Genomic DNA, 25,119 nt, shown 5'->3' on the forward strand with positions numbered 1-25,119 from the left:
TCAATAAGTGACCAGTGACTGCCTGAATGAACTTTATAAAAAACAGTTTTTTTGCAGTGGGTTTTATAGCTGAGTGAGTGAGTGAGTGAGTGAGTGAGTGAGTGAGTGAGTGAGTGAGTGAGTGAGCCAACAAAGTAGCGAATCATGGAAATATTTGACATATAAGTCCTGCATCAAACATCATTGCAAAACTATGATAAAGTGTCCTCCAAATTCAGAAAAGTGTATCTCTTTAACTTGGGGAAGCGCTACACCTAAGTACATCAGATTGTATCTCTGCATTGAGAGGCGTTTATGAAGATTATAGTTTTTCCAAATGAACTTAAGAATTGTTCCTGTCTCCCCCGTGACGTCAATGCCATTAGTAAACTAAGAGGCAAGCCAGCTGTAAGTCAGGTGTTTATATGGCCTTGATTCCTACTATACCTGGAGCAACATTATAGTTTGTTATCATCGAACACAAGAGGTCTTTAAACAGTGCCCCCCTGAACTCAGGTATTTGATGATACTCTCATTTGTGATGATGAAAAAACAAAATTGGCCCAGGGAAACAAATATTTACGTAGAATCACACAATTTGGTCAATTGGGGAAGCAAATATTGATCCCATGTTTTGTGGTTTATCTGCAGTTTAGTAACTAGATGGGTATCTCTTGGTTCTGTTTTTGCATCAAAGGTTAATGCTTTGTCTTAACTTCAAGACTTGTGAAGCCTGGTGGCAGACAAAAGGAGCGTAAAAGCTCGGCTTAGTTTGGGCTTGGGGGTTCGAGAATATCTGAAGTGAACTAGAGCCATGCTCAAGCTTTCAGTGGCTCACTCACCTCTAAGTGCATGGTTTCCTCACAGTGCACCATGAAAGACCAGGGGGCATATTTATAAGGGCATTGCGCAACCGGAACATCACTTTTTCTGATGTTCCAGTAGCGTAGTGCCCTATACCATATTTACAAAGCTGTGTTAAGCCACTTTGCATGGCTTAACGACGCTTTGTAAATATGGTACCCTTTCATGCAGGTTTCTGCATAAACGTGGAATGCAATGGGTGTTGCTGTAAATGGTCCACCGCAACACCAATTTCTTTTTGACTCTGCTCCAGATTTACAAGAATCTGTAAATCTGAGGCAGCGCAAAAAGTAATGCCAAGCAAAAGAAGGTATTAGACTGGCTCAACAAGGAAAAATATTTTTATTTCTCCGGGTGCTTGAGTAGTGCTTTTGCTGCCCCCAGATAAAGGACATTCCCATAGTCCAGACTAGAGATAACCACGGGCAGGAGTAGGGAGACAGTAAAGAATCTTCCTGAGCCATTTCAAGATGCCAAAGCAAGTGGCTGCCACCTTGTTGATCTGATGGCTCATGGTAAGTTTGTCATCTAGCCAAATTTCAAGATTCTTGCTGGGCTGGGGAGATTGTCTATGGTCGTAGGCCACATGTGAGGTCCCCAGAGGGTAGGGAGATTGCCCACCATCAGAATATCTGTCTTATTCCCGTTTAGTTTCCTGGAGTTGGCTTTCATCCATGACGAGATGGGAAAGGCAAGTGTTGAGGGCATACGCCTTCTGATTGTCCTTAGAGAACAAATTTACTAAAATTTGTGTATCATCTGCATAAGAGAAAAGTTTGAGGCCACATTTTCCACTATCTATGCTAATAGTTTCACATATAAGTTGAAGAGAAGTTGGCTCAAAGTGCATCCCTGATGCACACCTGAGGCTAAGGGGTGAGAATTTGATGTTTGTTGGTGTGCATGAACCTGAAAGGTAGGATCATGCAGGAAGGATTTTAGCCATGATGTGGCAGTGTCTCGAACCTCCCTTACCTCTAATCTTTGTAGCAGTGTGCTGTGATTTGCAGCGTCAAATGCTGCACTGAGGTCTAAACGGATCAGTGCAGCGGCCCCAACTTGATCTAACTGGTCTGGGGGAACATATTTGACACACTGTACGAAACGACGGGGTGCAGATGTGAACGAACCCCTCTGGTTACCTTGCTTGGCTATGTGCGCTTTGTACCCTCTGAAAAACGGAAGCTGACAGCTGTGCTGCTACTGCTTGCTAAAAGGAGAGTGGCGATTTGCTGGGGGCCCAGGCGAAAACTCCGGGTGGCTGACTTGCTAAGAGACACTGCATTTTGCCTTAACCTGCTATCAGAGTTCTGTGAACTAATGCCCGTGCAGGCACATCCCAAAAATATTTGGGAACCGCTGCAAAGCTACCTTGCTGCTCGGCTGCCCGACCGGGCGGTGGCCCCTGTGAATACCGACTGAGCGGGCGCTGACTGAACGCTTCCATGCAACATGCTCACAAGACCCCTTTCAGCCGGCAGTTTTCAATCTCCAGCCAAACCAGGGTATTGAAGAAATCGAGAGACAAAGCTCTGCGGTCCCTCAAGTCATCCCCAGGTAACAATGAGCACTTGAATGGGTATAAAACCAACCAAAAACTATTCAGGGAGGCTATACAAACTGACAAACGACGCCACTTAGACCAATTTTGGTGTAAACTTTTATGGGAGAGCAAAAACTCCAACTCTAGAAAATTCTGGGCATTAATTAACCGCCAACACTCCAGCTCTTTTAGACTGGGGTCAGCAAACATTGCTGAAGCTGACTGGTTCGCTTATTTATCAGACCACTTCAGGGCCTCTGAGGTCTCAGAGTCTGAAGCTGACTGGTTCGCTTATTTATCAGACCACTTCAGGGCCTCTGAGGTCTCAGAGTCTACAGTTTCACGTGCCTCTAACCCAGCGTTAACAAACTTACATCTGAACTTGAGTAGGCCCACGATCTGTTTAGACTCTCGCAGTGAACATCTACAGGTCAGTCAAGAAACGGTTACCAAAGTTCTATCAAAAGCAAGAACTGACGGGGCTCCGGGTCCAAATGGCCTCCCACAGGCCTTGTTTAAAACAAATATTGACCACTGGTCAAGATACTTAACTTATCTCTTCAACTTTGTTTGGACAAGCTCAACTATACCGGACTCATGGCGAGGTGCAATAATTCACCCGATCTATAAGTCAGGCTCTCATGCTTCGCCAAATAACTACAGATTAATTGCACTATTAGACATTGAGGCAAAGTTTTATGGTGGAAACCTACTGGAGGAGCTGAGATCCTGGGCCGAGCAGAACAACTTGATCCCAATAAAGCAAACCGGCTTTACCGCCAACTCCGGCACTGTGACCAACTTACTGACACTATCCATAATTGTTGACAAAGTATTAGTTACTTCTAGGGTGGTCTTTTGCTGCTTTGTAGATTTTAAAGCTGCATTCGATCGGGTACCAAGGGCTGCCCTATGGGTAAAGTTAAAAAAATGGGGGATTCCAGCTAAACTCTTGGATGCGATCATCCAATTGCACTCGGGCACATGGGTCCAAGTGAAGTTTGGGACTGGCACACATCTCTCTCGGAAAATTATGACATCCAGAGGAGTTAAACAGGGATGTGTGCTGGCCCCCCTCCTTTTCAATCTGTTCATAGCGGACCTACCACCCTCCCTTGATTAAACAAATAGCCACTCTCCCAAGATGGGAGGTGTATCAATAAGCAATCTTTTATATGCCGATGACCTGGTCCTTTTCATTCTGACACGGGTAGGGCTGCAAAGGCTACTAAATAAACTAGGGGGTATTTAGCTGGACGCACTGCTATTTGAAAGTTCAAATGTTTGTATAGTTGTCGGGTCCTCGGGGAATCGCTCTCTGACCAAAGAGCGTAATGTGATACAATAAGTCGGTTGCGCATCTCAACTGAGTGGAGTCCCCCGGGCTCCTATGCCCCTCAATTGGGTTTCAATAAAGTAATCAAAAGTTCTACATAGGTTGATGTTTCATGGTGTTTTATTCACACACAAGTTTCTTTAAAGTTTTCTTTTAGCATTATTCCAATGCGGAGTCCCAATGCATTTCGGCATTAACATAACATGCCTTCATCAGGGGAAACGTTTCTATAATGTAAATAAAAAGCGTAGCACTCAATAAATGATTCTGGACAGGTACGTGGTTATATGCAATAACTGTGATGTTACGGAATACAAAATGTTTAAAAACGATCGGTATTTGTGAGCATTATCATAAAGTACTATGCGTGGTGACAGCATTAATCCGACGTGTTTCGCAGTGAGCCGACTTTCTATTATGCAGTTGTCCGTAATATCAGGAAGGTCCGTGAGGTTAGCTAAGTGCACTGTTGAGTGAATACAGAACGGGAATCAATGAAGCTGGCTCGGGGTGTGTTATAATAAAATGTGCTAGTAAACGCGTGTGTTTTCGATATTAGTTAGAGTAAGACCAATGAATTTTAAATGTGTGCTATAGTGCTCCATGCAATCCAATATGCGCCGCGGCTAAAAAACATGCTTTTAGAATCGAACAGTGATGTTCTTACCGAGTTAAGCGTGATGATTCTCGCGTAGTGTGCTCCGGAAGTAAAACCCGAGCATGCAACCCGGAAGTGTATTAAATGAACTAGGGTTGGTAAGCAACTGGGGCAACGTTGTGATAAAAGTGTCGGTTGTTAGTGCTAATAAAGTTAGCTATTTAATGAACGGTGAGGAAGGTGATGGAAGGTGATAAGGGTCGAAAAAATAAAAGCGCACTGGTAATCAAAATGAAAACGGAGAGTTAAATTAACTATAATGGTGTAGACAGAACGTGTGTAGTGGGTGACATCTGTTCCAGCAAGGAGATGGTAACAGTAAATAATAACAAGGAAAATATCTGATTGAAGGAAAGATAAATGACACATTATACGATGAATGAAACATTAAATATCATGGTGAAAAATTACATTAAACCACATGGTAAAGGCTATAGGCAGGACCAAGGAAGCTAATGATCAAATATTAGCGCTGTTGTAACTTTAAAGGTAACAATTAAATTCCATACGGTCGTTGAGACCATTTGGCTTCATGCTACATAGAAGGGATATCCAGTAATTCTCTCTTTTGAGAAGTTCATTGTGATTATCTCGACCCTCTAGTCTGGGAACTGTCTCTAATACGCAATAGCGTAATTGACTGATGCTGTGGCCTGTTTCCAGGTAATGCTGTGCCACTGTCGATTTCAACTGTTTGGTGCGAATGTTGGACTTGTGCTCGTTAAGTCGTATCTTAATCTTGCGTTCAGTTTGTCCAATGTAAACCTTCCCGCACGGGCATTTGATCATGTAAATAAGGTTTGCACTGTCGCATGTTGCTGTAGCTCTGACCTTGATATTGTTTCCTTTCATAGGGTGACTGATGGTTGTCCCCTTGATTACATTGTTACAATGGCTACAATTCCAACAGGGTACTGTCCCTTTGTGAACAGTGATTGTAGTTTCTTTGTATTTGATGAGTTCTCCAAGATTTTTGCTCCTGGTGTAAGCGAATATGGGGTCGGAATTGAAAATATTATTAAAATCCTGTTCAATTCGCAGTATTTCCCAATGTCTTTTAATGATCTGCCTGAATTTGAAGCTAGAAGTTGAATATTTGGATACCACTGTTATGGAATCTTTGTTGGTAGGTGGACTCTTATGAAGTAGTTGTTGTCTGTTGACATTGTTACAGCGTTGTTTGGCCTGCTCAAGTATTTGGGGAGGGTACCTTCGTGCAGTAAATCTAGATGTCATCTCTTTCAAATGGTCATCAAGCTTTGTGGGGTTGGATACTATACGTTTCAGTCTTATGAACTGGCTATATGGTAAATGGTCCTTAAGAGGCTGAGGATGGAAACTAGAGTAGTACAAAGTATTGTTCCTATCTGTTGTCTTTCTAAAGAGTTCAGTCTCAAATCCTATAGCTGTTTTGATTACTCTCACATCCAAAAAGGATATGGATGAGTCTTGTATGTCATGAGTGAATTGTATCCGTGTGTCGATGATGTTGAGTTTTTGAAGCTCATCTTGGAGTATTCTTTTTGGTCCTTGCCAGATCAAGAAAATATCATCGATAAATCTGACGAACATTTTACTGTGGGATTTCCAAACTTCTTTCGACAAAATCCATTCCTCTTCAAACCTACTCATAAACATATTAGCATACGCTGGTGCTGCTGAATTGCCCATTGATGTACCAGTAAGCTGCTGGTACCAATCCTCTTTCCATAGAAAGTAACTGTTGAACAATCTGAACTGTAGAAGTTTCATCAAAAAAACTTTGAAGTCCTCTGGCAAATCTGTACCGAGTAATCCATTTTCTATTGCTCCAATGCCCATGGAATGTGGAATGGAGGTGTAGAGGGACGTAACGTCTATGGTACATAAATGGATGTCTTCAAGATTCTCTATAGATAAGTTGTTAAGCTTGTTAAGAAAATCCGTGGTGTCTTTGATGTAGGTACTTGTAGCTATGACTATGGGTTGTAAATATTTGTCAAGAAGCTTGCCCACCGGCTCGTGGATGCTCCCACAGGTGGAGACTATTGGTCTACATGGAGGTCTCTGTAAGCTCTTGTGTATCTTTGGGACCAAGAAAAATTTAGGGATTTTAATATAAGTTGTGATGAGATATTTTCTCGTTTTTTCATTGATGGTTCCATTCTTGGTTGCTTCGTCTAGTATAGTATCCAATGTCAGCTTGAAATCGTAGGTAGGATTTGTTTCTAATTTTAAGTATGTATTGGTGTCCGCGAGGTGAAGAGATGCTTTTTCCTTATAGTATGATGTATGCAAGATAACAATGGCTCCGCCTTTGTCAGCTTTTGTGCAGGTTATAGCTTTATTGTTAGCAATGTTTTTTAGTGTGTGCATCTCCTTGATGGTATAATTTTTCCTCTTGGTTTTCGGTTGACAATTCAATTTTTTCAGGTCATTAATGACTAAAGTCTCAAAAGTATCCAGCGTCTTATGTGAAGACGGCGGCATGAAGGTCCTCTTGGGCCTTAAGCCAAGTAATTGATCTGGCTCACTAGACTTGGATTTTTGAATGACATTGTCGAAGAAGTGTCGTAAGCGTAATTTTCGCATGAGCTTGAAAAACGCTATATTAAGCTCCAATTTATTGGTCTGTGATGTCGGTATAAATGAAGTTCCTTTTTGTAACGTTTTGATTTGAATGTCGTTGAGGTGATGGTCCGAGATATTTATGACTAAGTTGTCTGTGGTGTAATTTTCTTCGGCTTGTCCTTCTTTCCTGTTACTGTGCGTGTTTGTGGGGGTTCTTTTACCTTTTCGTTTGCCCCTCCTGGGTCGTCTTGTGCCTCATGGCCTACCGCTAAAAAAGGCTCAGTAAAGGTTGTAGGGGTTTCGTCACTAATTGTTTGTGGAGTGGCTGTTGCTTGTATGTGTTGCACAGTAGGTATATTAGTTACTGGTTTTGGAGGTTGATGTCTCGCGAATCTTCTCTGTTGGTTCATCGTGTCTCCTTCCGAAGATGAGGTGTCCGTGTTAGCCGAATATGGCTTATTTTGTCTCCTTTTGGCGTAAATGTCCGCCCATGAATACACTTCTCCCATCTTGTAGTCAATGGTATCACGTCGTAGTTTGCGAATTTTGCGCTCATTTACTTCTGCTGTGTGTTTCGACAATTGCATGTTAATGTCTTCCAAGATTTTTCCATGTTCTTCTGGAGATAAACTATTTTCCAGTTCGGTTTTGACTTTAGAAATGTCTTTGGCTAGTTCTTCTAAAATGTTGGATAATTCTTCAATAATTAGAAGAATTAAGTCAAGCGAACATTTGTTTAATATCGCGTACCAGCGATCTTTAAACTTCTGCACATTCTTACAGAGAGAAGGCTTTAATGGGATCCTCAATCCTCTCGGAATCCTTTGTGCACGGTGGTACTTAACCAAAGTACTTGCGTGCAGGCGTTGATTTACTTCTTTTTTGGACAGATAAAACAACTGTCTCACGTTTTGTTCCTTGGTGCGGCCAGTGGCCAGTTCGGTGGCATCCTCGTGTATGAGTGCGTATATTCTGTCAACTTCCTCATTACTGAATGCAAAAGTTTCTGCGCGAATGTCTGTGAGGTTGAAAATCTCATCCATGTTTAAGAAAGGTAAGTGCGTGCTGTCCTGGCTTCAGAGTCAGAATAAACTTGAAAGAACTTGGGGGTATTTAGCTGGACGCACTGCTATTTGAAAGTTCAAATGTTTGTATAGTTGTCGGGTCCTCGGGGAATCGCTCTCTGACCAAAGAGCGTAATGTGATACAATAAGTCGATTGCGCCACTCAACTGAGTGGCGTCCCCCGGGCTCCTATGCCCCTCAATTGGGTTTCAATAAAGTAATCAAAAGTTCTACATAGGTTGATGTTTCATGGTGTTTTATTCACACACAAGTTTCTTTAAAGTTTTCTTTTAGCATTATTCCAATGCGGAGTCCCAATGCATTTCGGCATTAACATAACATGCCTTCATCAGGGGAAACGTTTCTATAATGTAAACAAAAAGCGTAGCACTCAATAAATGATTCTGGACAGGTACGTGGTTATATGCAATAACTGTGATGTTACGGAATACAAAATGTTTAAAAACGATCGGTATTTGTGAGCATTATCATAAAGTACTATGCGTGGTGACAGCATTAATCCGACGTGTTTCGCAGTGAGCCGACTTTCTATTATGCAGTTGTCCGTAATATCAGGAAGGTCCGTGAGGTTAGCTAAGTGCACTGTTGAGTGAATACAAAACGGGAATCAATGAAGCTGGCTCGGGTGTGTTATAATAAAACGTGCTAGTAAACGCGTGTGTTTTCGATATTAGTTAGAGTAAGACCAATGAATTTTAAATGTGTGCTATAGTGCTCCATGCAATCCAATATGCGTCGCGGCTAAAAAACATGCTTTTAGAATCGAACAGTGATGTTCTTACCGAGTTAAGCGTGATGATTCTCGCGTAGTATGCTCCGGAAGTAAAACCCGAGCATGCAACCCGGAAGTGTATTAAATGAACTAGGGTTCGATTCTAAAAGCATGTTTTTTAGCCGCGACGCATATTGGATTGCAGATTCATTGGTCTTACTCTAACTAATATCGAAAACACACGCGTTTACTAGCACGTTTTATTATAACACACCCCGAGCCAGCTTCATTGATTCCCGTTCTGTATTCACTCAACAGTGCACTTAGCTAACCTCACGGACCTTCCTGATTTTACGGACAACTGCATAATAGAAAGTCGGCTCACTGCGAAACACGTCGGATTAATGCTGTCACCACGCATAGTACTTTATGATAATGCTCACAAATACCGATCGTTTTTAAACATTTTGTATTCCGTAACATCACAGTTATTGCATATAACCACGTACCTGTCCAGAATCATTTATTGAGTGCTACGCTTTTTGTTTACATTATAGAAACGTTTCCCCTGATGAAGGCATGTTATGTTAATGCCGAAATGCATTGGGACTCCGCATTGGAATAATGCTAAAAGAAAACTTTAAAGAAACTTGTGTGTGAATAAAACACCATGAAACATCAACCTATGTAGAACTTTTGATTACTTTATTGAAACCCAATTGAGGGGCATAGGAGCCCGGGGGACTCCACTCAGTTGAGTGGCGCAACCGACTTATTACTAAATAAACTAGACATATATACCACCACGAACAGTCTAGAGGTCAATTTAAAGAAAACCCAAGTGGTTATCTTTGGTAGAAAACGTTACCGTGGTGGAGGATGGCTGTATAACAATATGAGTCTCACAATAGGCAATGCATATAAATATCTAGGGGTCAATTTCGACTCCAGGGGCAACTTTAACAAACAGCGTAGGGACATCTCAGTTAAAGCTATGACCCTTCAGGTGAATTTCTGCAAGCTTTCAAGATCTTTGTCCGGCCTAAGTCTATCCCCATTACTGGAAGTTATGAAAGCAAAAATTGGGCCGGTACTGACATACGGTGTTGAGATTTTTAGGGGGAAACTAAACTCCACTTTTAACCAATCTGTGACCAAAATCTATGAAAAAAACTCCTCATCTGCCCAAAACTGCCTCAGCTGCCCAGATTCGACTTGAACTAGGCTTATTAAATTATGACATTTCTGGCACAGGATTGTATTTAAATCTGTGCCACAAACTGAGACAATCAAACACAGGCTCATTGGAGTCTTTAATTTGGTTGGACATTTCCCAGAAAAACCCATGCGGCTCTTATAGCCGTCTTTTTAAGGATTCGATTCAAGAACTGTCTGCGGGTGCCCTATGGGACCTTAACCCCAGTAGGTCAGCATTTAAAACTAACATTAAGAAATGTATTCGAACAAGGTCCCTACTTATTGACAAAGCTCACTTTGCCAAACGCAGACACGCGTGGGCTACAATGAGTTCGTATGGTCGCCTATCCCCTGCCTCCTATCTATCCTGCACCTATCCCTTGCATCTAAAACTCAGTTTTATGGCTGTCAGACTGGGCGAATGGCAATTTTTAAACGACATGCCCGCCTGGCGCCGTCTGTCAGTGGAAGTAATGTGCAGAGGGTGCGGCACGACTCCTGAAACCCTGGTCCACATAGTATGCCTCTGTCCCACTTTTATGTCACAACGTAGACATAAATTGAAATCTGAGTGGAACAGGCTGGGAATCCGGACGTGTAGACAAGCAATTATTGCAGCATTAATGCCAGATAACACAGCTCTAAATATTGCTTTTACAATCTTTATACGACATGCATACCGCACCTTCAGATAGTAACTGGAATGGCTCGCCATTACGCTATCTTTTAGGAGCTATTCCATACCACACTGCAACCCTTTTTATGATGCTAAAATTGATCCTATTTGACTACACTGTATATTCTGCTGTTACTTTACGAAACATTGGATTGCATTTATGGCTGATTGTTAAGACCCGAAATCGAATTCATTTTATATGTCACTGTCATTGTTGTTTGCACATTCTGCTTTTTTATCATTCACTCATCAGTGAAGTTTTTAAAGTAATTTGAAGATTTTAATAATTATTGTCCCATGTATTGCTGCTGTAATTTTGAGGTGTTCTTTTAAGGATATTTGTATACCCAAATAAAGCATTCTTTCTTTCACGCTTCCATGCGATGGGGGGTGCATTGCTGATCGCTTCACATTAGATGGCGAGAGAGAACCCTCCCTTCCCTCCCTCCCTCCCTTTATCTCTCCTCCTCTGTTCTTCTTATGCTCCTTTCACGTATACGTGTCCTTTATAGGATAGCTCTGTGGTGCAGAATGAGCTATGTCTGGCATGGCTACCTGAGCGGCCTTGCATGGCTAAATTGACACTAGGTTGTCATCTGCTATGCTGGACTGGCAACACATACAACATGTATTCACTATGTATGAAGACACTGCATTTGTTATATTGATACTTGTTGTTCTATCCATCCCTCCAGGTGTGCAGGGAAAGATAGATGCGTATTGTATCTGTTGTTGATCTATGAATAAAAATTTAATATAAAAAAAGAACTTGATCTAACTGGTGCCTCAAGAACTTGGTACCACCGAGGAGGGCTGGTTCGGTGCTACGGCCTGCTCGAAAACCAGAATGTGAAAGGTGGAGTAGGCCGTTGAGGTCCCCTGTGAGCTGCTGTTCATGTGTTTCTCAAAAACTTTGGCCAAAATGGGTAAAAAAGATATGTGTCTGTAATTTGACCAGGTAAATGGATCCAGATTGTGTTTTTTCAATAGAGGGGTAACCAGGGCCATTTTCCAAGGTTTGGGAACAATGCCCTCCGACAGTGATGAGTTTAGCAGTTGGATAAGCTGCTTCAGGGCAGTGAGGGAGAGCTTACCAAGTACTGCTGTGGGGCAGGGATCCAGTGGCGAGCCTGATTTAGTGGGTGCAAGATACCTGATAAGTCTTCCTCATGGAGGAGTTGGTGGAATGAAGTGGGAGAACTTGGAGGGGGCAGACACACATGGCATGTGACATTATTTGGCCGCCACCAGATCAGTCCCTGATTGACCCCTTTGAGACAATATCTAGGCACAGGCACAATCAGGCAGTTAATGTGTTAAAGCCATATGCGCGTGCACTAGTGATAAAAGAGCTGGAATGTTATGTTCGGGAGTGGTTATATCGACTTAACATCCCATTCAAGACACACAGCTGAAGTTGGTGTTGATGCTAACCTCATAGGATACATCTCGGTCCTCTGCAGAGTCTAGCCCATCACTGATTTTTGGGAGAATAGAGTCATATCATCTATTGAACCTTACAGTTACGTGTAATATAATGTGCTTGCAAGCTGCCACATAACTTTCATGGCTGCCAAATCTTCCTCCAAAACGAAACCAGAAAACAAATCAAGTATAATTTGCAGTCCTCAAATAGCGTCGAAACGAATGCCAGACTAATAAATCTTTCTGAATGTGCACCAGGCACAACTGTACTCTCTTCACGGCATGCCACTGCCATGCCTGCATATCTGAGGCCCGCTCACAGTTGGCAGTGCATAGAGAGGGTCAAACACTTGTCACCCGCTTCTTTTTATTGACACACAGCTGCATAGATGCAGCACACTTGCATGCCACCGTTATCCACTGCCTAGTGATGCCATTGTATTTGTGTGCACATCACAAAAAAACACCCATTGATTGAATTCACCCTTTTGCAGGTGTTCTGGAGCAGGAGGCCTCACCTGTGCTCATCTGTAGAGACACCGAGCAAGGGACACCAGAGTGGCATCAAAATAGAGCGGCAAGATCCATCACTGTCAATGCCCTCACCCCAGTCACTGGCAACTTCTCAGAGGGTGACCTGAGAACCCTACCCAGCCGAACAACTGCAGTGGCCACAGTCAGCACAGCGGAGGCGGGACTGGAAGCAACAATCACCATCCCCCCTCAGATCCTTGCTATGCCACATGCCCAGGTCATTCTGGAGATGCACCATCGCGAGGAAGACCAGTTTGAAATTGAAGTCATACCAAGAACAGTGCCATCATTCAGTGAAACATCACCAAACTTGCCTCCATCAGGTCACACGTGCACACCAGTGGCATCACACGGTGGAAACTTACCGGAGATGTCAGAGCACCTGCAGAGCCTGGAGACAGGACAGCAAGAGCTGCTTGACAACAGCAGGCAAAATGTTAAGGTCCTGCAGTCCATTCAGCAGCTCCTGCAAGCTTATGCAATGGACAGCCGCAGCAAACTGGAGGGAGTCAATATCGAGCTCAGAATGATGCGCCAAGGACTGCATGCCTTAGTCACCACTAACAGAGACCTAGTACGCTCCACAAATGGACTTGCGTTGGTGAATCGTAGCATTGTCCAGGAAATAGTCCAGTGCCAGCAGGACACACAGTGTACCAATCAGCGACTGGTAGAGCTCATTCAGCAACAGCAGCAGGCGAATGAAGTCACAGACATGCGGCTGGCAGGAGGCTTAACTACACCTTCTGCCTCCATGCCTACGAGCCAGGACTCGGCATCAGCCAACGACAGGAGCACCAGAAAAACATGTAAACTTCACACACAGAGGAATGTACCAACTGGGCATAAAAGTGCCAGCAAACGAAAACACAAGTGATGTAAATTGTTCATCATGCCCAAAATGTCCTGCCCATCTACATTCAGCACATCTGCCCAACATATACACATGTGAGCCGCAACAAAAGGATGTTTTATCGATTACTTTGGATCTATGCTAATCCACCTCCATTTGTTGTCTCATTAAAGTAACACAGTAATATTGTTTTTTTATGGCTTATGATGGGCTTGCTTCCTTTCCCCTGTGAAGTAGCACACATGTCTACCTCTCCAGTAAACATAAAGGCATATATTCCCCTATCCGCATGTACTGATTGGTAATTATTCTAACAAATCCTCTAATAGAAATAGCAGTGCCTGCTCAGGGTACCACAGGGCAGACAGGTACTACTGGAACCCAACTGTGGTGATTGAGGTTGTTTGCTATTGTGGACTTTGGCTCCTTCTTTCCATAGATCTGCAAACTGGGCCAAGTACAACCCTTTCCTCACTTGGCTCTCAAGGTCACAGGCTTCACTGGGAGGTAGTATGGGGGTGTAAACTCAGAATTCAGCAATCAACCAGTGGACACAATAACTTGATTACAAACCAGTCCTTGTCTTTTTGAAAAGGAAAGTACTTTTATTCGAACAGCAATAGTACACAATCCAATTTATGAATTGAAGGTGATACCCCCGGTCATGAGTCTCATGTGGGTGCTAGACCCACCCCCCTCTCTCCATATTCTCTTCCATTGGGCAACCTTGGTTCTTATAATCTGTAAACTTTGGCAGGACCATGAACCAGACTCAGGTACAGATTATAATCTTCTGAAGGTCAAATGCACAATCAGTTGACTTCATTCTTATCCCCATTGTTGTAGATAGTAGGAAACAGTCTACTCACTTGCAGTGGTTTGGTTTCGACCCCAGGCAGAGGGCAATGGTACCCGCCTGCTGATCCTGCATGGCCCTCAGGTGTAGCCTTTGTTGGACCTTGGTGTGACAGCCCCAGGTGTTCGGCTGTGATGATCTGTTTCTGGACCAGTGCAGATGTCATCTGTTTCCCGCATGGCCTGTTTTCCCTAACTCTACACTTTGTAGGCCTAATTTTCCTTTGAACACGTTACTATATAAACATGTTTGCCTTTGTGCCACATTGTACTTTCACACGGAACCTGCATATGTTTTCGCGTTCTGTTCTTTTCCTGGTATTTAGTCTGAGCATCACCAACAAGGTCAAGCAACAATGTCCCTTGTTATTCTTTCTGGCCAGGCACTAACACCTAGACATGACACAAGATTGCAGCTGTTGTTTATGTGTGCACATATCATATAGATAAGTGCATGAGCCCCAAACACATGGAATGAGAGATCTGAGACAAGAGTACTGCGTCTGCTGAGATGTAGAGTATTCATCTGTGTATGCTAAGGTACGGTGTCCGCTGGTAATCACAGAGATCTTCCAAATAATCATTTAGCTTTAGAATCAGGGAAGGGTGGCTAGGTCACTCTGTCCTATAAAAAGACAGCACGTTTCATGGTATATGGATTATCAACCAGGCTAACAGTAATTTTGTTATGCATTTGCTTTCTAATTTTGGCACGGATAAAGCTTTTCAGAGCACAATAGTTCGAATAAATATTCTAAACTTTCTTTGTGTCTCCTGGTTATCTCATTGTGGGCAAGTACGAGTGAAAGAGCAAAAGGGTTTGTCCTGTTACCGTGATTCCTGAGAGGATCGAGAGTGTTGTGTTCTGGGGGTGCCAATTCACTTGTTCCTCTGGTAGGGTTAAGAGGGCAAGGTAGACAATATAGTTAGCTGGACTCAGTCTCTGCATGCTGATGTTTTATGGTCCCAAGCATAGTTCTGTTCCTGAGCAGAATCCCTGCAACATGGTGTTGCCAATATTTGGTCTTTTACTTATTTGCGGGAACCCCGAGTAATATTTGTGCTTGTCCACAATACCGTCGCACCATTACCTGGAGATGTCTGTGGTGTTAAGGGTTTCTCCTCGACAGTATTAGGTAGCATCTAGTTTGTTGGATATTCAAGCTTGAATATTAAAAGATTTCTGCCCTGTTTGTGCTACGCTTTAAATCCCTTTCTAGTCGGCTATGGCTCAACCGTAGCTATTAATGTTAATTGCAATCCGGCTGTTACTCAACATTTGCTTCAACATAGAGTCCCTGATGTGGGAGCTTCTTTAATTTTTGTAGTTGAGGTGTACGCTGCGTTCTGCTTTGAGGTTTCTCATTCATGGGTCACCTTGCTGGCTGTGGACGCTAATGACAATACTTTTCATGAATATACAGTGCCTTAGGCACCTGCTGCATATCGAGCATATGCACTTCTGGAAATTCCTTTTACGGTTTGGGAGCACCAAATTTGGTTTAATGGTACCCTTCCCCATGTCCTTGGACCCCTTAAGTAACGGTGGGGCCACATGGCCGACATTAGCAGGCTGTACCCTGTATCTGGATTTGAATGCCCTCAATTTAGTTCAGACACGTGCTTTCTATAATATTTTAGTCGGCCTCTATAAACGCCTTACACAATTCATTTCTCGTACTGGTCCGGCCAGGATTGGCCTGCAAGCTCAGGTGCAGCAGCCTGCTGGGCCCATAATCAGTCCTGTAATTGTTAATTCAGTAATGGGCAAGCGACCCACAAATCATCCCTTTTGGATGCCCAGAAAATACATCAACTCGAAGCTGTGTTTCCCCTTACGGGACCACAACACAAGCACAGGATTCTTACTGTATGCTTATCCAGTGGTCTGGTTCACACTATGGCTGAATGTAACACCTGGGGGACTATTTTTGTTAAAGTTTACACTCTTTGTCTTGGCACTCCCTCGATGGCCTTTCTACCAAATGTCCTCAAATAGATACAGAATGAGCATGGGGCAGGTCCTGCCCTCGATTAGGGGATGAAACTTATAGGTAATTTTCCAGTCTTCCCCGAAATGATTCTTTCAAATGTTAAAGGTAAAGCAGCATATTTGGCCATACACCAGCAACTTGCTGCGGTGGCTTTCACCGACCTCAAACGCAAATTGACGGTCATTATTGCTAATGTGTATACGTCTTTAGGGCGCAATACTTTGGTAACCAGACCTTTTGTACTTTCACTTGGCAAGCCTAGTTTGGACAAGGATGCCAGACCTGCTTGTGAGTTTTTAAAAAAACCATGGGACAAATCTAAACAACAACAAAAGCCTCAAAAATACGGAGGCTCTCCGCCTCTAACTCCTCTGAAAGGCAATACGATTTTTGTGATTGCACGTAAATTAAAACTCCTGATAGGTATCAGATTCCTGATCCCCGTTCCTTTCAGTAATCACCTGACCAACAGTATGACAGGGGAGGGCAATCTGATCGCAGACAAAGAGAGTACGTGCAACCGAAGAGGGAGACACAGCACTCGTCTGATGTGAAGATAAAGAAAGTGGATAGACCTCTTTCTAGAAAAAGAAAGTTGCAGCATTAATAGCTAAATGTGCAACAGGCGGTGAGAACACTACTTCCGAACAGGAGTTGGGTGGTGACTCTCCTCAACAGCGCAGCAGAGGTCACCATAGTACGCCAGAGTCTCCACCAATCTCTGGTGTGGAAACATTTATCATAGTTGAAACCAGGGACGCCTGTGCGGCCACACTGGACATATTATATCACTTGGATATTCAAATTGAAGGTGATGTTAAACACACCATTTAAGCAATCTTTTGGAACATTTTAAATACGTCTAATGACATTCTTTTGGCCGAGGTTGACTGGCCCCATCCTTTCATTCTTGCATGCCCTCAGGTGGCGTTTGTTAATCTAACTTCTTTCTCACACCAGTCCCTGACAAAGTCAAACAAGCTTATGCCTCTGAATGGACCATTGCATTGGCCCCTGTACTTCATCGTAATCATAAAATGTTGGGATAAGATTCTCTTTACCACGTTAATCCTATACGGTCCTCCACCCAGATACTACCACAGTATCCTATTAAATGGGATGCTAAAGCCCCCATCAAAGATATTATTTTCCAGCTGGAGTAGCAGGGAGTAATCAAACCCTGTGTATCTCAAACGAATATTCCTATTTTTCCTGTCCTGAAACCAGATCATTCCTATTACATAGAATTAGCATACAGAGCTTTGAATCGCCATGCACACACATTTATTGTGCAAAATACGCATGGCACAGCACTCATTAATAACGTGGTCAGCAAAAAATCTAAAACTACCTTGGATATTTCCAACACTTTTTTCCGTTCTCAACTTAGCTCTAAAGAGCTGCAACTGGTCTGCATTTAGCTCCCTCACTTTTCAAAGGCGATACGCCCGACTTGGGCTAAAAGAACAGCCCAGGAATTTTTGTGGCACAATTTATGCCAATTCTTCATGATATCGACCCTGAAGCTCTGCCATCCGTATATGACATCTACTTGACAGACCATGAACTGAATGCCCATTTGGCAAGAGTGAATCACATTATTTTTCATTTTGCCAACCTTGTTGCAAGTTTAACTTTAGAAAATCTTACTTTGTTTTTCTCAGTGCCCTTTTCTTGGGATAAAAACTTACCAATGAGCGAAAAGGGCTTGCCCCTCATTTTTCAGAGAAGTGTGCTCAATTACAACCTCCAAGTACACTTAAAAAATTACAATCTCTACTGGGATTCTAGAATTTTGGCAGGACTTGTATACCTGATTATGCCCAACGTATTAAACTACTTTATGCCTTAATACTACCTGATTTTTCCGCTGCCAGCCGGACGTCGGAATACATTCCCACACTCAGATCTTTAGGGCCTTATTTATGAGGCCCTTATGCCTTTTTTCCGCTGCCAGCTGGACGTCGGAATACACTCCCACACTCAGATCTTTAGGGCCTTATTTATGAGGCCCTTATGCCGGCCTTGCGTCACTTTTTGTGATTCTGCAGCGACGTAAAAAAATGCACCACACTGCGCCATAATTACAAGTGACCCATCTAGGCAGATGTGTCACTTTGTAAGCCCCTGTACTGCATTATACCTGCTACAGGTATAATGTATGCAGGGTGGGCGCTCCGGCGCAGAAAAGGCTCATAGAAGTGTCACAGTAACATCTATGAGATTTCACTGCGACACTTCCCAAACCTCACTATGTCAAATCCACTTGAAGGAGGCGTAAGGGGTGACGCAGGCCTTTCTACATGGGGCTTGCTCCATGTAAAATGACACATTGCTGGATTTGCTTCTGTTTCCAGACAAACTCCAGCAATTCACCATTTTTGCGCCGACAGATACATCAGGATTCCTGATGTTTCTGTCAATTCTTGCGAAATTAACGCCGTACAGTTAACACGGCGCATCCATGGTGTCGCAAGGAGGATGCACTGAAAAGTGTTGCATTACTGTCTTACCGCAGCGATGCAACATGTTTCATACATGAGGCCCTTACAGTCTGACTTGCTTGAAACACCATTTACATACATGTGTCAAAACTACAAACGTAGTCATCCACATTTTACCAGGTGCAATTGAATTACTCCCTATAACGAAGGTAAAACAGTTTCCATTGCATATAAATCTCATTTGTATTCACCTACGGAAATACGTTTTGCTTCCACTGGAAAAATTCGAACTGCTGTGCAGATGGCCATCCTGAAGGAGCAGCCACTTGCTCAAGGTAAACGCATTATTGTTATTTCTCCTTTGCCGAGCTCAGAGGCTGTCTCAAGAGTCAGCGTTCCTAATTCAAAAGCCTTCCACCCTCATTGGATACAATGGGCTACGTCCTTAACAGCCGTTGATGTAGACTTCGTCTTTGACCCTTCTCTGCAAACACAAGAATTTTTGCAATACGAATATGATTACCCCTTGCCGTCTCGATTCTGCCTCTTGAATAATATAAGTCCATCATTTAGACTGATGGTTTGCCTCAAGGAGCTAATGGTTCTAAGCAGTAATATTCTGCAGCATGTGCAATAATTCTTGGTACTATCTCCAATGGCGTTTTACCCTCAAATTACTCGCACACAGTCTCTTGGAGAATGTACTGAGCAGTTGGCTGAATTGATGGCTGTACTTCTTGCACTTGAAAATGCGGATCCTAAATTCCCCACACTGATTGTGTGTGATTCGTCTCACTGTGTACAATCTTTTTTTTTTATAAACATCTTTTTATTGTTTTCATTATATGTAAAACAAGTCGCGTTATAGCCAATACAGAGCCCCAATGGGGTTAAACAGCATTACATGTATGACCGTGTACGAAGAGCCCCATACAAAATGTAATCACATTCCCTATGGGAGCATTACTAAATCAAGACTATATTTCCTCCCTCAAATCACTTATTCCATATCCTGACATACTTGGCTGGACAGCCCCTTGCCTCATAGACCGGTTTCTCTTGTTGGGCATACCAATCCACCCCCCTTCTCTACATTGCTAGCGTAGGGGCCTGGGAGATTTCCATTGGACTGCAATATCATGCTTGACCACCAGCAAGTTTGTCCCTAATAGCGCCCGGTCTATCCGATGGGTACAGTCTTTTAATGATAATTTACATTTTTAGAAACAAAATTATTACAGAGATTCTAAATGTAGCACAATCAAGCACAAGTTGCTTTAGATTAAAGTGGCATATCTTGAGAATACACTCATGTTAAACATATATTGAGCCATCAACGTGTGGTAGCACACACAGTAAAGAATTCTTTGGCTGATAAAGCTGTCAAATCTGCAGTTGCCACAGCCAAAATAGCAGCAATAACTCGCTCTAAGACTCGTATTGACAATTATATTTTGGTTGCTGTGAATGCTACTAAAGCAGCACCCTCTTGCCAAAGGGCTTCCCTTCCAAATATTCTTACAAATTAAATGACCAAAAGGTCCCTTTTGTAACTGTTCCTGCCATTAGGGATCGCATGATTTCCAACATGGACTGCAGACATGATTTAATCATGACTGCACATATAGGTATAGCTACTGCGCATGCCGGTGTGGCTGCCACCATTTGACTCTTACAGCAAAGATATTGGTTGCAAGATTTATACTAACAAACCAGAAAATCTGTTTTATGTTGTGACTTATGTCAACAGATTAAATGTTCTACTGTGTCTCCTCCACCACACACACAACTGGGTATTTCTCACCAATCGTTCAGCTGTATTTATTTAGATCACTGAGGTCCTCTTAATTTCTGATACTACATTCAAATATATTTTGGTTGCAGTTGATTCTTGCTCTAGGTTCCTGTGGGTTTGGACGCAGTGCTTGGCTAATGCTCGAAATGTTATTAAAGACTTGCAGGTCTTTATCCAGACGTATGCCTGTTGTGCATTCCACTCAGACCAAGGTCTGGCTTTTGCCTCCAATGTGTACCATGATTCAATGAAGTCCACGGGTGTGCAAGTGCATGTTTCTTCTCCGTATAGACCCGGGGGTAATTCAATTGTGGATAGAATGAAACCATGACTTAAAGGAGTCCTTTACAGCTAGAGGATTAGGTACAGAGTGTTGGTGGTTGAACCACTTATATGGAGTTCAACATACTTTAAATAACCTCCCTAAAATATCTCTGGGTGGGCGGACCCCGTACAATGTGCTTTTTGGCGTCCTGATGTATGTTCCAGACCTTGACAGTCCAGACGTTGTGGCGGATGCCACAACCGTAGACGTAGATAACCATTGGGCTGTCTTACAGGACCTACAAGAGTTCAGTGATGCTAGCTAATGCAAACATTCACTTGCATCTCAACCTTTCACTTCAGAAGTTGCTCTTCCAGTTTCTGGCTGGCTTCTGAAAATTGGAGACCTGGTTTGAGAAAAGGTGGCCTTCAAAACGGAATTTGGCCCAACATACCATGCTCCTGTTCCTGTCCTTGGACTTTCAAGGACACGAACTGTGGATTTGCCACCACTTCCTGGTTCTAAAGACAAGCGCTTTGCCTCCATTGAACATGTCAAACTACAATGTGTGACCAATATTTAATAGTATGCCACATGACTTTTCTCTGCAGCCTGTGTGCACCACCGATGTTGATTCTCCCCGGCTGAGGGAGGGAGAGGCTGAGTCCTCCACTGAAAATTTCCCAGACATGATGCTTGCTTCTAATAGCTTGTCTTCTACAACTGATGTCATTTATAATGATCCACCTTTGGCGAGTCCATCCGAGTTGTCCTTTTTATGTCTAGCTGCCGAGTCCCTCCCTCCTGTTTTTCAGCACCTCCGGGTACTATATGGATGAAGATAACTTTTCTTCTGACTGTTCTTCTGTTGTGTACATGCCTCCAGCATGGATTGTGTTCTCATCTCATGGTTAAAACACACATATCTAGTCCCTCCTTGGATATATGTCTGGATGATACTTTCCTTGGTTTTCTTGTTCATGTTGATTGGATTTGTGACTGTTTTCTTCCTACTGATCAACTTCCCAAAACTGATTACCTCCCGGAACTTTCTGCAACATAACTGGTCGACAGGGTGTCGGCCCCCCATTCTTCATCGCATAAAATGAAAAGAGACTTGTCCCTTGTTAACATTTCAGCCATTTAGGTGGCTGATGGAATTGTTTGGGATAAAGTTCCTTTTGACATATTTGGCCCGACAGAGATCTTGTAGATACCATATGTGTTCAGATGTGATAGTACCTGGGTTACAGTCAAATGATTGGGATGTTGACACTGTAAATTTCATGCTTTCTAATGTATCTTAATTTCGCTAACTATGCTGATATGTTCTGTTACAATCATTATGGATTCCATTTTTTGAATAAACCAGGTACAGCGCCCCCATTTTTATTATACACAGTGAGAACATTGCTCAACCCCACCTCCAGAGAGTTCCAAAAACCAGAACGATAAATATACCTATTTCACAGGATATAACACATCAGACCCGATGTCATATTATTTAAAATTAACTCCAACACTTACTCAAACTAAGCTTATATATACTACTATGTTTGTCAATCAGTTGGTCCTTAAAGGCTATGATTACTGGAAGGACACCATTGATATGAAACTAATTTGGGGTATGAAATCCTGGTGGGTCCAGGGTACAGAAACCTTATTTCATGCCTGTTTAATTCCCAGACAATTGATTTTGTTGAATGAAACAATTCAACAAACTACTCGTTTGGGATTGGCAAAAATGAAAGAGATGAATGTGCTAACCATTCCCTCTGTTGCCCGCTTTGATAATTAGCATAGTTTGACAACTTACACAGAAGAACACATAAATTGCATGGTGTAGAATGATACATTTAATTCTTCGCTTTTGAGTCCTGGCGGGTGGTTATCGTGACCAGTGGACACAAATGGTTCTCACACGCATTTTCTTAATTCCCCACCTTGGTTTAAATCAAGCAGACCTGATCCCTGAAAATTTACAGTCAACATTCTGGTATTATTACCACCTATTTGGTGAGAAAGTTATGTCAACAATGATTGGAACATTCCACACTGTCTGCAGTAGAACAAGATCTTCTTCTCCTGTCCAAGAACATGTATTTATCAGATTTTCTTTTGGGTCCCATATCTCCATGTTCTAAAAGATTTATATATACTACCTATGATGAAATATGGAAATTATCGCATATTGAAGCTGCTGCACGTTTGAGACAAATAGACCAAGATAATTTGGACAAAGTCCTAGCTATTGTCGATAATTGTATTAAGTTGTCATCTCATATTTATAACTTGAACAATATTGTATCATCTGTTATTGAAATTGTGCAAAGTGATATGTCAACGCTGTATCATGGGCAAAGTCAGCTTAGATATATTATGCAGTTTAGCTGTACACTTCAAACACTTAAAAATGGGCACGTTCCATGGCATTACATGAATTGTACTGACTTGTTTACACCTTTCAATTTAACATGTAAACTACAATTAATGGCCATGAAAGAGGCAACCTACACAATGCTGCATTTAGAAAAATTAGAACAACTACCATTCATTATAGCTAAAACGCTTTCGGCAATGTGGTTTATTCACAGAGTTATTTCACTATCTATTTTGAAATTTCAATTCACTTATCCAATGTGGGTTGAAACGTCGTCGACACAAACTAAGAGAGAGCGAGAAAGATTCATGCTGTTGTTGAATGCCTCTCATTGTTTTTAAGACCTTCCTTGAATTCTTTTTCACTTATCTTTCACTTTGAAGGCTATAATCACTTCACTGGGTTCACTTTTGCACTTTCCATTATTGTGCCTATAATGTCAAAAACCTGACCTTGAATGTTTATGTGAAGAAATTGCTATTCGCAAAATAAATTAATTTTACTTCGGCTGAAGTAAATAAGTGTCCAGGTTACTGTCTCAAATCTATTTTAAATAATTTTCTTTTCGTTCTTGTGATTGATTCAGTTATTAGTATATAATTGTACTCCTTATTGAAAAATGTATTATTTCAAATAAGTTCCTTGTGGACATTGTTATTGCTTACTGCAAAATACCCAGTTCACAGGGACATATGGGTTGCTCTTGTGTTTGGATCATAAATGAAGTATGGTCACTTCGTTGTGAGCGTAGCGACAAGGAAGTTTTTATCACTCGTTGTTGGAAAGTGGGTTATTGGTAGGGGCAAATGTAGGTCTGCCACTGGCAATAAGGCCACTAACACATGATAGGACTCCGCATGGGTCTTAGAAAATTATTCCTATGCTCAACCCTTGGTAACGTGGCTGCGAGCAGACAGGCTTTACTTCAAAGACAGGTATGTAAAGCATTTAAAAACACCAATTCAGTAAATAATTAAGACACAACACATAATAAAAATCCAACACTAATTTATCGAAATTGGAAATATTTTTATCTTTAAAATGACACCAAAACGACAAAAATCCAATGTAGGGAACTGGAGATATGTATTTTCAAAGATGTATTAAAATATAGCATGTAAAAGATTATAGCACTATATTGTGATACCTGCTCGCGATAGACCGGGCCAAAGTGAAAGTTTCTACATTCACACTTAGAAACTTTTCTGGAGGTTTTTTTCTCGAGGGCCCTGAAGTCTCCCAACCAGTCCGGATTCGGTGAGGGTTCACCGGCTTGACTTGTGATGAGCTGCTGGTCAACTTCCCTGAAGCGGACTTAGAAGATTTCTCAAGATCGCTTCAGCAGGGCAACCCAGGAATCCAGGCCGGCCCACGATGGAAGGCAGGCGGCTTGACTCTCGCGGTTGCTCCCGGTCAACTTTTCTCCGAGCGGACTTAGAAACTTTGTTGGAGCTTATTCTCACAGTGTCTCTCGATGCTCCTCATGTGGCCAGATCCTGTGAGGGTACGCCGGCTTCAGTTTTCTTCTAGTCCCGGTCAAACTCTGGAAGTTGGACCCATGGAGCTTTTAGCGGGACGAACTTGGATGGCTTGGCAGGCTCGCGGTTGAAGGCAGGCGGCCTGGCTGGCCAGGTTGAGTCGGTCCCTCTATACAGCTTTTTTTCAAAGTTGCTCCAAAGTTCTCCAAACTTCTTCCTGAAGTTCCTCAAGGGGTCCCAAAGTGTCTCCAACTTACTCCAAGGGTCTGTAAGCTCCAAGATGGTCTTTGAAAGTTGAGGACGTCAGTTCCCACAGTCCACTGGTACAAAACCCTTACAAATCCACTGATGGTTCTCCAAGGTGGAGATTTAGTTGGTGATGTTCCAGATGAGCTCTTTTAACCTGTAGCTTTCAGGGAGTAATAAGAATAATAATCTGGCATTTGTAAAGCCCGCAGCTACCTACCAACGGAGGTGTCCCGGCGCTGTACTTATA

At 42.5% G+C, this 25,119-nt stretch overlaps 1 protein-coding gene across 1 annotated transcript in view; it reads left to right on the forward strand.

Annotated features, from left to right (window-relative positions):
- Window positions 1–13,436, forward strand: part of LOC146854195 (protein FAM118A-like) — a 413,277-nt gene extending 399,841 nt beyond the window's left edge. The window contains exon 7 of the mRNA XM_085651031.1: window positions 12,520–13,436. Coding sequence (XP_085507157.1) covers window positions 12,520–13,436 — 917 coding nt within the window. The remainder of the gene's footprint in view (window positions 1–12,519) is intronic.
- Window positions 13,437–25,119: the final 11,683 nt, after the last annotated feature.

Source organism: Triturus cristatus, chromosome 4_1, assembly GCF_964204655.1.
Source record: "Triturus cristatus chromosome 4_1, aTriCri1.1, whole genome shotgun sequence".
NCBI classification, from domain to species: domain Eukaryota; kingdom Metazoa; phylum Chordata; class Amphibia; order Caudata; family Salamandridae; genus Triturus; species Triturus cristatus.